The sequence below is a fragment of the Syngnathoides biaculeatus genome, chromosome 6 (genome assembly GCF_019802595.1).
Source record: "Syngnathoides biaculeatus isolate LvHL_M chromosome 6, ASM1980259v1, whole genome shotgun sequence".
Lineage (NCBI taxonomy): Eukaryota > Metazoa > Chordata > Actinopteri > Syngnathiformes > Syngnathidae > Syngnathoides > Syngnathoides biaculeatus.
This window is the reverse complement of record NC_084645.1, coordinates 4,083,762-4,097,965: the sequence shown is the minus strand read 5'-3', so window position 1 is coordinate 4,097,965 and position 14,204 is coordinate 4,083,762. Positions and strand designations below refer to the sequence as shown.

General features: G+C 42.5%; 1 protein-coding gene across 21 annotated transcripts in view; it reads right to left on the bottom strand.

Annotated features, from left to right (window-relative positions):
• The window catches only part of wwp2 (WW domain containing E3 ubiquitin protein ligase 2), a 186,331-nt gene that overhangs the window by 71,831 nt on the left and 100,296 nt on the right, over nt 1-14,204 (bottom strand). For 18 of the 21 annotated variants that reach the window (XM_061822301.1, XM_061822305.1, XM_061822304.1 and 15 more), the window contains one exon: nt 11,618-11,792. In XM_061822301.1, the coding sequence (XP_061678285.1) occupies nt 11,618-11,792 (175 nt within the window). Of the gene's footprint in view, nt 1-4,492; nt 5,210-11,617; nt 11,793-14,204 lie in introns of those variants that run through there. The other 3 variants (XM_061822322.1, XM_061822320.1, XM_061822321.1) reach the window with 3 other exon arrangements.

Below are 14,204 nucleotides of genomic sequence, written 5' to 3'. Positions count from 1 at the left end.
AATCACTCCTGCAGTGTGTGCAAACCTGGTGACCAACTACAGGAAACGTTTCACCTCTGGAATTTGCTAACAAAGGCAACTGTACCAAATATTAATATTGGTTTTCTCAGGTGTTCAAATACTTATTTGCAGCTGTATCACATAAACTGTGAAAAAAAATCATAGATTCTGATTTCTGAGTTTTTCTTTTTATATTATCTCTCACACAGATGACATGCACCTACGATGAAAAATTCAGACCCCTCCATGATTTCTAAGGTGGAGAACTTGCAATAAAGCAGGGTATTCAAATACTTATTTTCTTCGCTGTGGCAGTGATTGATAAATTTTTCTGAGCCACAAATACTGTATATTTGTAATTTATACATTTTTTAGATCTACAAAGATACTCACAATTTACAGATTTTTCATATGCGTGTGCAAATCTTGCCAGGTAACTAACCATTCCAAGCATAGTTTCGAATGCTGCCTCACTATTTGGTGGTTGCATGTCTCTGATGGCTTTCACCTTGAGTGGCTCTGGATTCAGACCGTCGGCTGTGAGTTTGTAGCCAAAGAAGCTCACCTCAGAAACACAGATGTGGCATTTGTCTTTGTTCAGGCGTATGACTCTCTCTCTAGTTCGGTTAAGCACGGCTCGGAGGCTGGTGTCGTGATCCTGGTTTGTTTTTCCAAACACGATGATATCCTCCACAATGCACACGACTCCTCTCAGGCCTTCATACGTCTCATCCACCCTCCTCTGGAATTCGGGCAGACACGATTCCAAAGGGCAGCCTGAGGAACCGGTACCTTCAATGTAATGTGTTAAATGTTGTGAGCATTGAGGACTCCTCACTCAACTTGATGGCCCAATACCCGGATCTTGCATCCAAGGTGCTGAAATAATTTGCCCCTGCTAACTTGGATGTCACATCCTCCAATGTGGGTAGGGATAGTTTGGCTTCATTATGGCTTTGTTTAATGGGCTTGGGTCTAGGCACACCCTAGGTTTGTGTGTCTTTGGCTTTTCACACACCAACCAGGCATTAACCCACTTGGTTGGCTCTGTCACTTTGCAGATTATCCCGTCTATTTCCACGTTGTCTAACTCTGTCTTCAGACACTCTTTAAGGGCAAATGGTACCCTTCATTGTGGGCAAACAACTGGTGCTACGTTAGGGTCAATTCTAAGACTGCATTCGCCCGGGAATGTGCCAATGCCTTTGAAAATCACTGTCAAAATCCTTTTGAAACTCACTGTTCCCATGCGCCATCTCATGAAACTTATATGTATCAAATATGGGGTTTGCTTTCGGAGTGAGGTCATCAGAGAATTTTTTGTAGTAAGTTTTTAGCAACTTATCTTTGTCTCCAGTCACTGTCAACGTATTGCTGACATCCAGTCCTTTATCGCCAATCCACAGCAGGAGGAAACGGCACTTTTCCTCTTAAGCTCTGTTTTTAAGCGGTCCCATGAACATGAATTCAGCATGTTGCTTGAATCTCCGCCACACATCTGGTAAATTGGATGAGTCCCAGTCCATCCTCGGGGTTGGAACATCAAACGCCTCCATCGTGGACAATTCCTCGTCGTCGTAGTCCGTTTTTTCCCCCCTGTGAGTCTGTAGTTATACTACCATCACTCTGAAACTACGTTATGATCTTGCTATACACGAGAAGTACTTTAGCTCAATCTAAGAATAACGGGACGATACTTGCTCTTGACCTTCACATGTGGCTTCATTCTTTATTCCGCACTCCAGCACAAGTGCATTAATCCAGAAATGGCCTTCAAGATCAAAGTTCAATTGATACCCATCACCAAAACATTACAAGGACTTTGGAAAAGCAGTACAAATCTTGGAAAAAAAAAACAGATTGCTTTTATCTACTTGTGCTTTACTTGTGCTTTCTTTGTTGCTACTTTGCAATTGGTCTTTACCAACCGGATATGTCAATGTCATCTTATTGCCCAAGGCACTCATAACTATTTACATCTCTGCTCCAAATTTTGTATTTGTTGAGCAATCATAACTTTATCCCACCCTGTCAAATGCTTACTTATTTAAGTCCAATTTTGGCAACCACAGCCTGAACCTATTTATTTTTTAATTTATGATATTTTATTCTACGTTACAATGTCAATGTTCATTATTCTAAGAATTAAAACTGAAGTCTTCATAGAAATTATGTAATTTAATTATTATTGTCTAATATTTGATCAGCAGCATAAAACAACTATGCTATCATTTGTCATTGTATTTTGGGGGAAAACAAAAAAATGCCATGTTGACAGACATACTCAGAGAGAACAAGAGGACTAGCTAACAAAAATATTGAACAAACTAAAAAAAAATAGCATAACTCCTGTTTATACAAATCTGCTAAATAGCAGGGCCGTGAAGCAAGAAACAATGATTACTATATCTCTCTTCTGCAATGATGAATTGCAGGGACTCATTGTTCCCAGGTTGGGATTGTTTCCATGATTTATGCGTCAAGTCGTCTTTGGTGTAAAATTGTCTATGGTCCTTACTCTGCTCCTTTTGTCTTTGTTAATATATACTTTGAATTATGGGGGCAGGACGGTGGAGGAGCTGTAAAGTGTTGGCCGCACAGTTCAGAGGACCCGGGTTCAAATCTGGCCCTGCCAGTGTGGGGCTTGCATGTTCTCCCTGTGCCTGAGTGGATTTTCTCTGGGCACTCCGATTTCCTCCCACATCCCCCCGAAAACATGCGTTAATTGGACAGTGAGCAGGTTAGATAGAATTAGAAATGAGCTCATTAGAGCGGCAGCCAGAGCTGGATGTTTTGGAGACAAGGTTCGAGAGAGCCGACTTCGATGGTTTGTACATGTCCAGAGGCAAGGGATTTACTTGAATCAGCAGTCACAAACTAGTGTCCTCCTCTCAATTGACAAGCAATTGTCAATTACCCTTGAATTGGTTTACCAAGAGATCACAGAACTCAGAAAGAGCTTGGAATTCACACAACAGTTCAAAGAGCTAAAATTAGATAACACGACACTTCTATCAAAAATCATGTCAACATCAACAGAACTACACACTTACACTGGAAACTGAAATCATGGAAGAAAATATGCTGGACAATCAATCATGAAGCATGGGTGACAATCTAATTTTTTGGGGCATTCCAGAAAATGTTATAGATGACCACGAGGCATAGATTAAAAAGTTTATAATGTCCACATTCAGGATACAGTCGACAAGATTACCTTTGACTCGACTATGAGGCCCTTGTCAAGGAAACAGACTACTTCCCAAGTTTGAACACTTTCAGCAAAAACTGTTGATAAATAAAAACTGATATCAAAAGGTCGCAAACTCAAAGAGAGTTTGACATGAACAGTTACAAACAAAAAGAAACAAAAAGGAAATCAACAAAAGGCGTAAAATGCAACTGATAATGAAGAATCACCGTGAGAAAGGCAAACAACCACGGGGAGTTGTCGACAAAATATAGGTCGAAGGCAAACCTTTTGTGAGGCCAGCGTCGGGCTATTCTAGATCATTACTTCTTCTGACCCATTATGACTGTCTGTATTTACTCTCCTTACAGTATTCCGTTTCATTCTTTGCACTTATGCTGGAAAAAAAATCCCACCAGGATAAATTCTAACTACTGTCTTTGTTTTCCTGCTCTGCTTACCACACACACCAAGTCCCACAAAACTCTTCTTGTACACGACAGACAACCACAACAGACCATATTATCCCCTGGTCACTAATGTTTGTTTTGAATGTTCAGTGTTTGTTTGCTATCATTCTATGAATCCTGGCTTTGCTGTACTAAAGTATAGCAACTTTAACACCATCTGTAAAATCTCCCAAAAACCATAAAAAAACAAGAGTACATACTACCCAATCTATTTAAAATTACTATTCATGTACCCATTACCTCACACTTGGTTTGTGTAATAAAGTCATTAATAACAGCCATTCAAGACTCAAACAGCAACTGCTCGAAATAAATGAAATATTTTGTAATTATAACAGCTTGATGGTGAACTGATGGTGTCCTCTGTGGATCTATTCATATGGTATGTGAATGAGTGGAAGTTGCGTGGAAAGGGGGTTGGCCAGTGTGTGTGTGTGTGTGTGTGTGTGTGTGTGTGAGTGTGTGTGGGAGGGGGGGCAGTTTTTGATGTACTCGAGAACCAGCCTCTCGTAGCACTTTGTTTCTTTAACATCACAGAATTCCATGACACAAATATATGCTGTAAAGGGTGAACACTGGAAAGAGTGTCTGCCTCACAGTTCCAAGGACCGGGGTTCAAATTTCAGCCCCCCTCTGTGAGGGATTTGCATGTTCGGCCTGTGCCTGCATGGGTCTTCTCCGTGCACTCCGCTTTCCTCCCACATCTTAGAAACATGCATGTAGGTTAATTGAAAGATTCTAAACTGTCCAGAGGTTTGAATGTGAGTGCCAGTGGTTGGTTGTTTATGTATGCCCTGTGATTGGCAGGCAACCAGTTCAGGGTGTCCCCTACCTCCTGCCCAAAGATTGCTGGGATGGGGTCCAGGACTCTCGCAACCCTTGTGAGGATAGAAAAAAAAAAGCTTTTAAAGGAAGACTCTCCCCAAAATTTACATGTATAATAAACCCTTCCAATGTGAAGTAATATTATCATTACATATATTTTGGACATTAATAAAAAAAAAAAAAATAAAAAATAAAGAACATTTTTGAAATCCAAGCAAAATCTGGATACGTATTCGTTTTCACAGGCAGAAGCCAGAAGAAACGTCCTTGACCCCACCCCTGACGTCGCCGGTGCTTAGGATTACAGACCACTCATTCTAGCTAAACCAAGATGCCGACGTGTTGTGCACCAAACTGCAAAACTGAGAAAGCGCACACAAATTTGTCCTTCTTTAATCTCCCGTGGGATCAACATGAGAGGATAAAGCTGTGGCTGTCACAGTTGAGGCTGGTTCATCAGCTAGGGAAATTTGCACGCATCTAACCGTTATTGGTAATTAACTGCCTAGCTAAAACCTCTCGTGCCAGTACTGTATAATCAACAACATACTTTATGAGGAGGCTGTAAAGCATTGGCCTCACAGTTATGAGGACCCGGGTTCAATCCCGGACCGCCCTGTGTGGAGTTTGCATGTTCTCCCCGTTTCTGGGTGTGTGTAACCTGCGTACAACCCGTTGACAGCTGGGATAGGCTCCAGCACTCCGGTGACCCTCATGCGTCTTTAGGGAAGTCCCAAGTCTTTTTTTCTCTTCTAAAACACAGAGCAATGGATGATTCTATGTTAGCAAGGTATAGACCAGGGTTGCCCAGATTTGTTTACCCCAAGATCTACTTTTCAAACAGCCGGGGGGGGCACATGCGCATCAGTGCGACTGCTGTGGAGAAAGTAAAAGAGAGACCGTAAATAGTGGACCAGCTTGCTAAAATGCGCCTTAATGTGCGTGCGATCGACGTATTGGACACACCTGCATCAAGATTTTTTTTTTCCTGGCACTCCGTCACGCGATTGACCAAAACTGCCTCGCGATCAACACATTGAGCATCCCTGCTATAGACCCATTTCAAATCCCCCTTTGATAGCCAAGATTATTAAGAAAGTTTAGTTTTAATCAACTCACCAATTTCTTGAATTTATATTCACTTTTTGACAGATTTCAATTAGATTTCTAAACTCATCACAGTACTGATTCTGGTCTAATCAAAATGCTGAATAATATAAGGTTGAATACTGACTCAGGAAAGGTGTCAATTTTGGTCTTGTTGGATCTCAGTGCGGCTTTTGATATGGTAGATCATAATATACTAAACAGTTTGGAAATGTGGGTACGAATAAATGGAATGGTCCTGAAATGGTTTAGGTCCTATCTGGAGGAAAGAAGCTACATTGTAATCATTGGAATTGCTCAATCTCAACAAATGGCAATGGCCGATGGGGTCGCTCAAAGGTCAGTTCTTGGACCCCTTCTGTTTAGCCTGTATATGCTGCCCTTCGGTCAAAATCTTCAGAACTTTAATTTTAACTCTGAGAGCTATGCAGATGACACACAGTTATATGTAGCAGTGTCGCCAGATGACTACAGTTCAATTAAAGTGTTGTGCCACTGTCTAAAGCAGTTACATAATTGGATGAGCCAAAATTTTCTTCAACTAAACCACAACAAAACTGAAATTGCTTTTGGCAATAAAGAAAAGAGAATTGCTCTGAGTAAATACCTGGAATCATTATCTTTATAAACCAAGTCCGAAACCTTGGCATTCTGATGGATTCCAACCGACTTTCAACAGTCATATCAGATCAATCACAAAATCTGCCTTTTGCCATCTGAAGAACTCATCAAGGATGAAGGCTTGTATGTGTCAAACAGACCAGGAAGACCTCATCCATGCTTTTATCTCAAGTAGACTTGACTACTGAAATAGTCTTCTGACTGGACTCCCCAAAAAGAGCATTAATTAGCTCCAGCTCATTCAGAATGCTGCACCATGGGTACTGGAGGTTGAAAAGAGTATCAGACCGAGTGATGAGGCTGAAACTTGAAATTGAGGGTGTTATGTATAATGAGATTGGCGGCTATGGCCCACAGGTAGGATGTGACCACGAGTTTAAAGAATTCTGGAAGGAACTAGATGAAGTAGTTCTGAGCATCCCAGACAGCGAGAGAGTTGTGATTGGTGCAGATTGTAATGGACATCTTGGTGAAGGAAAGAGGGGTGATGAATAAGTGATGGGTAAGTATGGCATCCAGGAAAGGAACTTTGAGGGAGAGATGGTGATGGACTTTGCAAAAAGGATGGAAATGGCAGTAGTGAAAACCTTTTTCCAGAAGTGGCAGGAACATAGGGTGACATGCAAGAGAAGAGGGAGAAGCACGCAGGTGGACTACATTTTATACAGACAATGTAATATGAAGGCTACTGGCAGTAGGATAGGGGTAGGGTAAAGTGAATCAGTTCTGAGCCCCTTCCTGTTTGCTGTGGTCATGGTTATGGTGACGAATAAGGTTAGACTGGAATCCCCCTGGACCATGATGTTCGCAGATGATATTGTGATATGCAATGAAAACAGGGAGCAGGTGGAGGAACAATCAGAAACATCGAGGCATGCACTGGAAAAGAGAGGAATGAATATTAACTGAAGTAAAACAGAAAATGAGAGGGGTGGAGGGTGAAGAGTGAGGTTCCAGAGAGAAGAAATAACGAGGGCGGACGACTTTAAATACTTGGAGTCAACAATCCAACGCAATGGTAAGTGTGGTAAGGAAGTGAAGAAATGGGTCCAAGCAGGTTGGAACAGCTGATGGAAGGTGTCTGGTGTGTTATGTGATAGAAGAGTCATTGCAGGATGAAAGGCAAAAATTTATAAAACAGTGGTGAGACCAGCCATGATGTACACATTAGAGACGCTAGCACTGAAGAGACAACAGGAAGCAGAACTGGAGTTGGTCGAAATGAAGATGATGAGGTTCTCATGAGGAGTGAGCAGGTTTGATAGGATTAGAAATGAGCTCATTTGAGATACAGCCAAAGTTGGATGTTTTGCAGACAAAGTTAGAGAGAGCAGACTGTGGTACTGCATGCGTAAGTCTTTTGTGGCAGAGAAATATGTTAAAATGATACAAGACATGTATGAGGGCAGCAGAATAGTTGTGAGGTGTGCAATAAGTGTGACAGAAGAATTTAAGGTGGAGGTGGGACTGCATCAGGGATCAGCTCTAAGTCCCTTCCTGTTTGCTGTGGTAATGGATAGGCTGACAGATGAGGGAAGACTGGAATCCCCTTGGCCCATGATGTTCACAGATGCCATTGTGCAGTGAAAGCAGGGAGCATGTGGAGGAACAATTAGAAAGATGGAGGCATGCACTGGAAAGAGGTTGAGGTTCTCTTTTGGAATGAGCAGGTTGGACATGACCCTGTTGGCAAAACTGTCAGAATTGCTCAACTTTGCACAAATAAAGGATCTACTAATCATCCTAAACACAGACCACAATCATTTGTAAAATCTATGTCTTGCATGGCTTCTATTGGGATGGGCTAATAAACCTTCTTACATGTAGTGTTTGTATACAGTCGGAGAAAAAAAAATAAATGAACCCTTTGGAATGTTTGAATTCCTGCAAAAAATGCTCCAAATTAAGTATGATCAACTTAATCAATAATAAACAGTCTGTTGAACCAAATACCACAGAAACTTCGTAAAAAATAATTTTAAATTGCAAAACAAGGATTCACAGTAGAGGGTAGGGAAAACAAAGAGAATTGACCAGGAAATCACAGAAAAACTAAAGTCATGGTTACATAAAAAACACTGCAACATAGGTCAACCATGAATGTGACAGTTGAACAAGGTATACATTCAACCCTCTGCTGGTAACACAAACATCAACCTTAATATTAGAATGTACAGACTAACATAATATATAATACAAATATAGAGCATTTATGTACATCTGTGGTTTTAAAGTGCTCAATAAATAAAGAGTTAAGACTTAACATAGTAAGTGTTAATTCTCAGAAGAATAAAACACTGGAAAAATTAAATTAAATTGTGGGTATCACAAAGCTTGACGTCACATATCCTTACCCCACTGCCCAAACCCCTGTAAAAAAGAGAATTTTGTCTTTTGTGGGTGGAACAGGCAAACTAATAAGTTCAGGGTGTCCTGGTCCAAAGTGCCCTTGTGGACACCCGTATGCTTGAACATCGTGCTCGTTATGGACTGTGTGGGATGAGCAGAGTAGTCCAGTTACAGAACACCACTTTGCTTGTGATTGGGAGGGCGCGGGGGGGGGGGGTTCTTCCCAATCACGCCCTTCCAGGCCTCACTGTCATTGCCCATGTGGGCGCTGAAGCCCCTGCACATTGATGGAATCCACAGAGGTGAACTGTGGAGTGCTGGAGAGCACTCCCTCAAAGGACTCCAAAAAGGGTGGGTACTCTGAACTGTTGTTTGGTGCATCAGCTCAAACAGGACGTCTGTTCAGGACCCCTCCCCAAACCGGAAGGTGGAGGGAGGCTACCATCTTATCCACTGGAGTAAATCCCAATGTACAGGCGTCAAGCCGGGTGGCAATAAGTATACCCATACCTGATCAGCAACAGGAAGCTGAACTGGAGGTGACAGAAATGAAGATGTTGAGGTTCTCGCTCGGAGTGAGCAGGTTGGATAGGATTAGAAATGAGCTCATTAGAGGGACAGCCAAAGCTGGATGTTTTGGAGACAAGATTCGAGAGAGCAGACTTCGATGGTTTGGACATGTTCAGAGGCGAGAGAGTGAGTATATTGGTAGAAGGATGCTGAGGATGGAGCTCCCAGGCAAAAGGGCGAGAGGAAGACCAAAGAGAAGGTTTATGGATGTGGTGAGGGAAGACATGAGGGCAGTTGGGGTTCGAGAGGAAGATGCAGGAGATAGGCTAAGATGGCAAAAGATGACACGCTGTGGCGACCCCTAACGGGACAAGCCGAAAGGAAAAGAAGAAGAAGAAGAAGAATACCTGATCAGCGCCTCTCATCGTGGGTGACCCCATAGTGGAATAGAGTCAAACCCCTCTCAAGAGGACTTGTACAAGAGCCCAAGCAGTGCATTGAGGCAGGTCCGACTAAATCTAGTTGAAAATGCTCGAGCTCCTTCCCTGACAGAGACGCGACCTTCCAAGCATTAGAATACCAAGGTTCCTGCTTTCTGCTTCGGCTATCGCCCAGCTCACATTGCACCTGGCCCCTATGCCTCCTCTCACAGGTGGTGACCCCATAGGAAGGGGAAACCATGTTACTGTTTCAGCCTGTGCCCGGCTGAGCCCCATAGGTGCAGGCCCGGCCACCAGGTGCTCGACTTCGAGCCCCACTTCCAGGCCTGGATCCAAAGGGAGGCCCTGGTGACCTGCGTCCAGGCAAGGGCAACCTTGGAATCATTAGTTTTACACATCACAGTGGTTTATGGAAGCGTAGCTGTTTACCATGAGTGACTCAAAGAGGGGCTTGAAGCCCAAGACAAATGAGCTCCATGGATCATCAGGACACACAAACCCCTTCATCACATTAAAGGAATACTCCATTGAACAATGAAAAGCCTTAATCTGATAGGTCATGTCATATCAGAATCAGAATCAGCTTTAATGGCCAAGTATGTAAAAACACACAAGGAATTTTTCTCCGGCAGTTGGTGTGTAGTGTACCTTGAAAATTTGAGGTTAAACCGATATCATTTAATGGTGTTTTGAGAAGATTTTTATTAGCAATTACGAATTTTCATGGGCAGTGCCATTTTGGCAAGTCATGTGCGCGGATGTGATGTATTCCATCTTTAAAGAAATCTTGGCCGATTTGTAGTGTAATCACATGCAGTACTACTACCATTGGACACATGCAAATGTCCTACTGTATCGAGAAATTTTGCTATAATTCGGATCAAAATAATCCGAGGAAGGCTCGGTGGCATATTTTGCCCATTAAGAAAAAGAAACATTTCAGGACCCAGTGGCTAGCGAAGTGTGGTCGCCCTGAGCCATACGACATAAGTTCAGGTGTGTTTGTGCATTTATTTAAGACCAACACTTTTAGAGGACAATTAAGTCTTTGAATTATTTTAAATAACATTGTTGTGATTTTGCTAACCAATGCTGACAAAACTACTTCTTACCATTAATGCGACTTCTTGTGCTTCATACGTCATTGCAGGCGTTGAGACTTCCATTCGTTAATCGTGAACCCCATTCAATTTGATTTGCCAACATGATGGTACAATGGTGAACAGTTCTTGATGAAAAAGGAATGCCTTTTAATTCGTTTGATTATCTTGTCTCTATGCGAAGTTGGCAAAATGTTGATAGGGAACGTTGAGTACCAATGCTTTGGCATACTCCCCATCTGTGAATTTAAACACAAAGCAGAACCCTCCCTCCCCACAAAGGCTGTCCATTCCTGTTGAAAACTTCGGTACTCATATTTTTTTCTTTGAGCGACCTTTGTCAAAAGTTTCCAAAATTAGTTGTTCCAACACGATCAGTGTTCGACACTTCTGCGCCTGTGGTTGGTTAGCTAGACAGACTCCGCGTCATTCCCGTCCAAAGATCCATCCAAATATTCACCATTAATTACAGCCACAGGTTAAAACCTGTATGAATGTATTCCCCCGCCTTCTCGATCAACCGATACTGTTATTTCTTCATCAGATGAGGATAAATCTAAGAAATCAGCACTCTCCATGATTTTATATTCCTTTGTTTACACACAGGATATGATATTTTTAAAGTCATGTGATCTTGTAAAAATAGTCAAAATGGCGGTGCTCATCCAAAAATTTGATTACTTGGATAAAAGAGTGCATAAAAGTTAGTTGCACTTTTTTATTAGATTTTTTTCTAGATATGCTTATATTTATAATGGATTAACAAGATAATCATTGAGGTAAAAAAATATTCCTTTAAGGTAATGCCTCAAATAGGTTTTTTGATTTAATCTTAATAAAAAATTTTTAGACGCATATATCCAATGATTCAATGTTTTAGTGCCTTTTTTTTAACAACTTGCTGTTTCTGAGAAGAAGCTGCATGGCAAAATTGACAACAGCGTTTCACGACTCAAACAATGTATTAAGGGTTGGTAAAGGAGAATTGGTAAAGGCTTGGACAACCTGGTAGAGGAAGCGCTGGCTGAACTGATGCATTGCACCCTGCAGCTGGTTGCGTTGGCTCTGCCATTGTTGATAGTTGCGCACAGACTCTGCAGTGGGCCTCTGCCATGTGGTGGTTCGAGTGTTGTGGTCAACGTAGTAGAACCTCCCTCGCTGGTCCACACGCTTTTCCCAGCTGAGGAGTAAAGAGAGATTTTGCTTCCAGTCTGATTTAGAATGGATTGTAAAGTTCTGCTAATGGTTAATAAATCACTAAATGAAAAAGAACCCCAAAAAATGAAATAAATGTTTATGGAATACAAACCCAGTAGGGCTCTGAGATCGATGGACACAGGTCAGATAGTGGAGTGCAGAATCCAAAGCATACACGGTGAAGCACCATTTACTGATTATCATCTTTTCCTTTCGTTTTTTTCTTTTAGGGGTCGCCAAAACGTGTCATCTTTTTCCACTAGGGCTATCTCCTGCATCTTCCACTCTTACACCAGGTACCCTCATGTCTTCCCTCACAACATCCATCAACCTTCTCTTTGGTCTTTCTCTCGCTCTTTTGCCTGGCAGCTCCATCCTCAGCACCCTTCTACCAATCAACTGTCCAAACCATCGAGGTCCGGTCTCTCAAAACTTGTCTCCAAAACATCAGACTTTGGCTGTCCGTCTAAGGAGATCATTTCTAATCCCATCCAACCTGCTCACTCCTTGTGAGAACCTCAACATCTTCATTCATGCCACTTCCGGCTCTGCTTCCTGTTGTCTCTTCAGCGCCACTGTTTCTAACCCGTACATCATGGGTGGCGTCACCACTGTTTTATAGACTTTGCCCTTCATCCTAGCAGAAACTCTTCTGTCACATAACACACCAGGCACTTTCTGCCAGAAGTTCCAACCTACTTGGACCCATTTCTTCACTTCCTCACCACAATCACTATTGCTCTGGATTGTTGACTCCGAGATTTGAAGTCATCTACCCTCACTATCTCTTCTCCCTGAAGCTTCACTCTTCACCCTCCACCCCACTCATTCACACACATATATTTTGTTTTACTTCGGCGAGTCTTCATTCCTCTCCTTTCCAGTGTATGCCTCCATTTTTCTAATTAATCCTCCACCTATTCCCTGCTTTCACTGCATATCACAATATCATCTGCGAACATAATGGTCCAGGGGGATTCCAGTCTAACCTCATCTGTCAGTCTATCCATTACTACAGCAAATAGGAAGGGGCTCAGGGCTGATCCCTGACGCAGTCTCACCTCCACCTTAGATTCTTCTGTCACCAAACCTCATCATTGTTCGACTGCCGTCATACATGTCCTGTACTATTCTAACACTTCTCCGCCACACCAGACTTACGCACAGTACCACAGTTCATCTCTTGGTACTCTGTCATAGGCTTTCTCTAGGTCTACAAAGATGCAATGTAGCTCCTTCTGACCTTCTCTGAAGTTTTCCACTCGGATCGTCAATGCAAATAATACATCTGTGGTACTCTTTCTTAGCATGAAACCATATTGTTGCACAAAGATACTTACTTCCGTCCTGAGTCTAACCTCCAGTACTCTTTCCCATGACTTCATTGTATGGCTCATCAACTTTATTGCTTGATAGTTCCCACAGCTCTGCAAATTGCATTTGTTCTTAAAAATGGGAACTAGCACACTTTTCCTCCATTCTTCAGGCATCTTCTCCCCTGCTAGTATTCTGTTGAATAAGCCACAGTGACCTTTCCAAATTGCTGCCATACCTCTGCAGGTTTGTCATCAGGACCAACTGCCTTTCCATTTTTCACCCTTTGCAATGGCTTTCTTGCTTGCCCCTTACAAGTCATTGCCACTTCCTAATCCTTCTCACTTTCCTCTCCTACTCTTCCTTGTCTCATTTTCTCCATTCATCAACTTCTCAAAGTACTCTTTCCATCTATTTAGCACACTATTAGCACCAGTCAACACATTTCCATCTCTATCTATTATTCACCCTTACCCGCTGCACATCCTTCCCATCTCTATCCCTCCATCTGGCCAACCTGTAGAGATCCTTTTCTCCTTCTTTCCGGTCCATCCTGGTCTGGTGTACATGTCGCCATATGCCTCTTGTTTAGCCTTCGCCACCTCTACCTTTGCCCTATGTCACTTATCAATGCATTCCTTTCGCCTCTCCTCAGTCCGCTTAGTGTCCCACTTCTTCTTCGCTAGCCTCTTTACTTGTTTGACTTCCTGTATTTTGGGGTTACACCACCAAGTCTCCTTCTCCCCTTTCCTACCAGAAGAAACACTAAGTACACTCCTGCCTGTCTCTCTGATCACCTTTGCTGTCGTAGTCCAATCTTCTGGGAGCTTCTCCTGTCCACCAAGAGCCTATCTCACCTCTTTCCGAAAGGCCATATATAATTTTCGCAAAGAGAATGATTCAGACAAAGACGATAAAACAATAATTCTAACACAACTCCTGAGCTTTTCCTGTCATAGTCCCAACATTCAAAGTCCCTAGACTCAGTTGTAGGCTCTGTGCAATCCTCTTCCTTCTTTTCTCTGTCTTCGACCCACAGTAGCTGAATTCCCACCGAGGCCCTGCAGGTTAACGGTGCTGG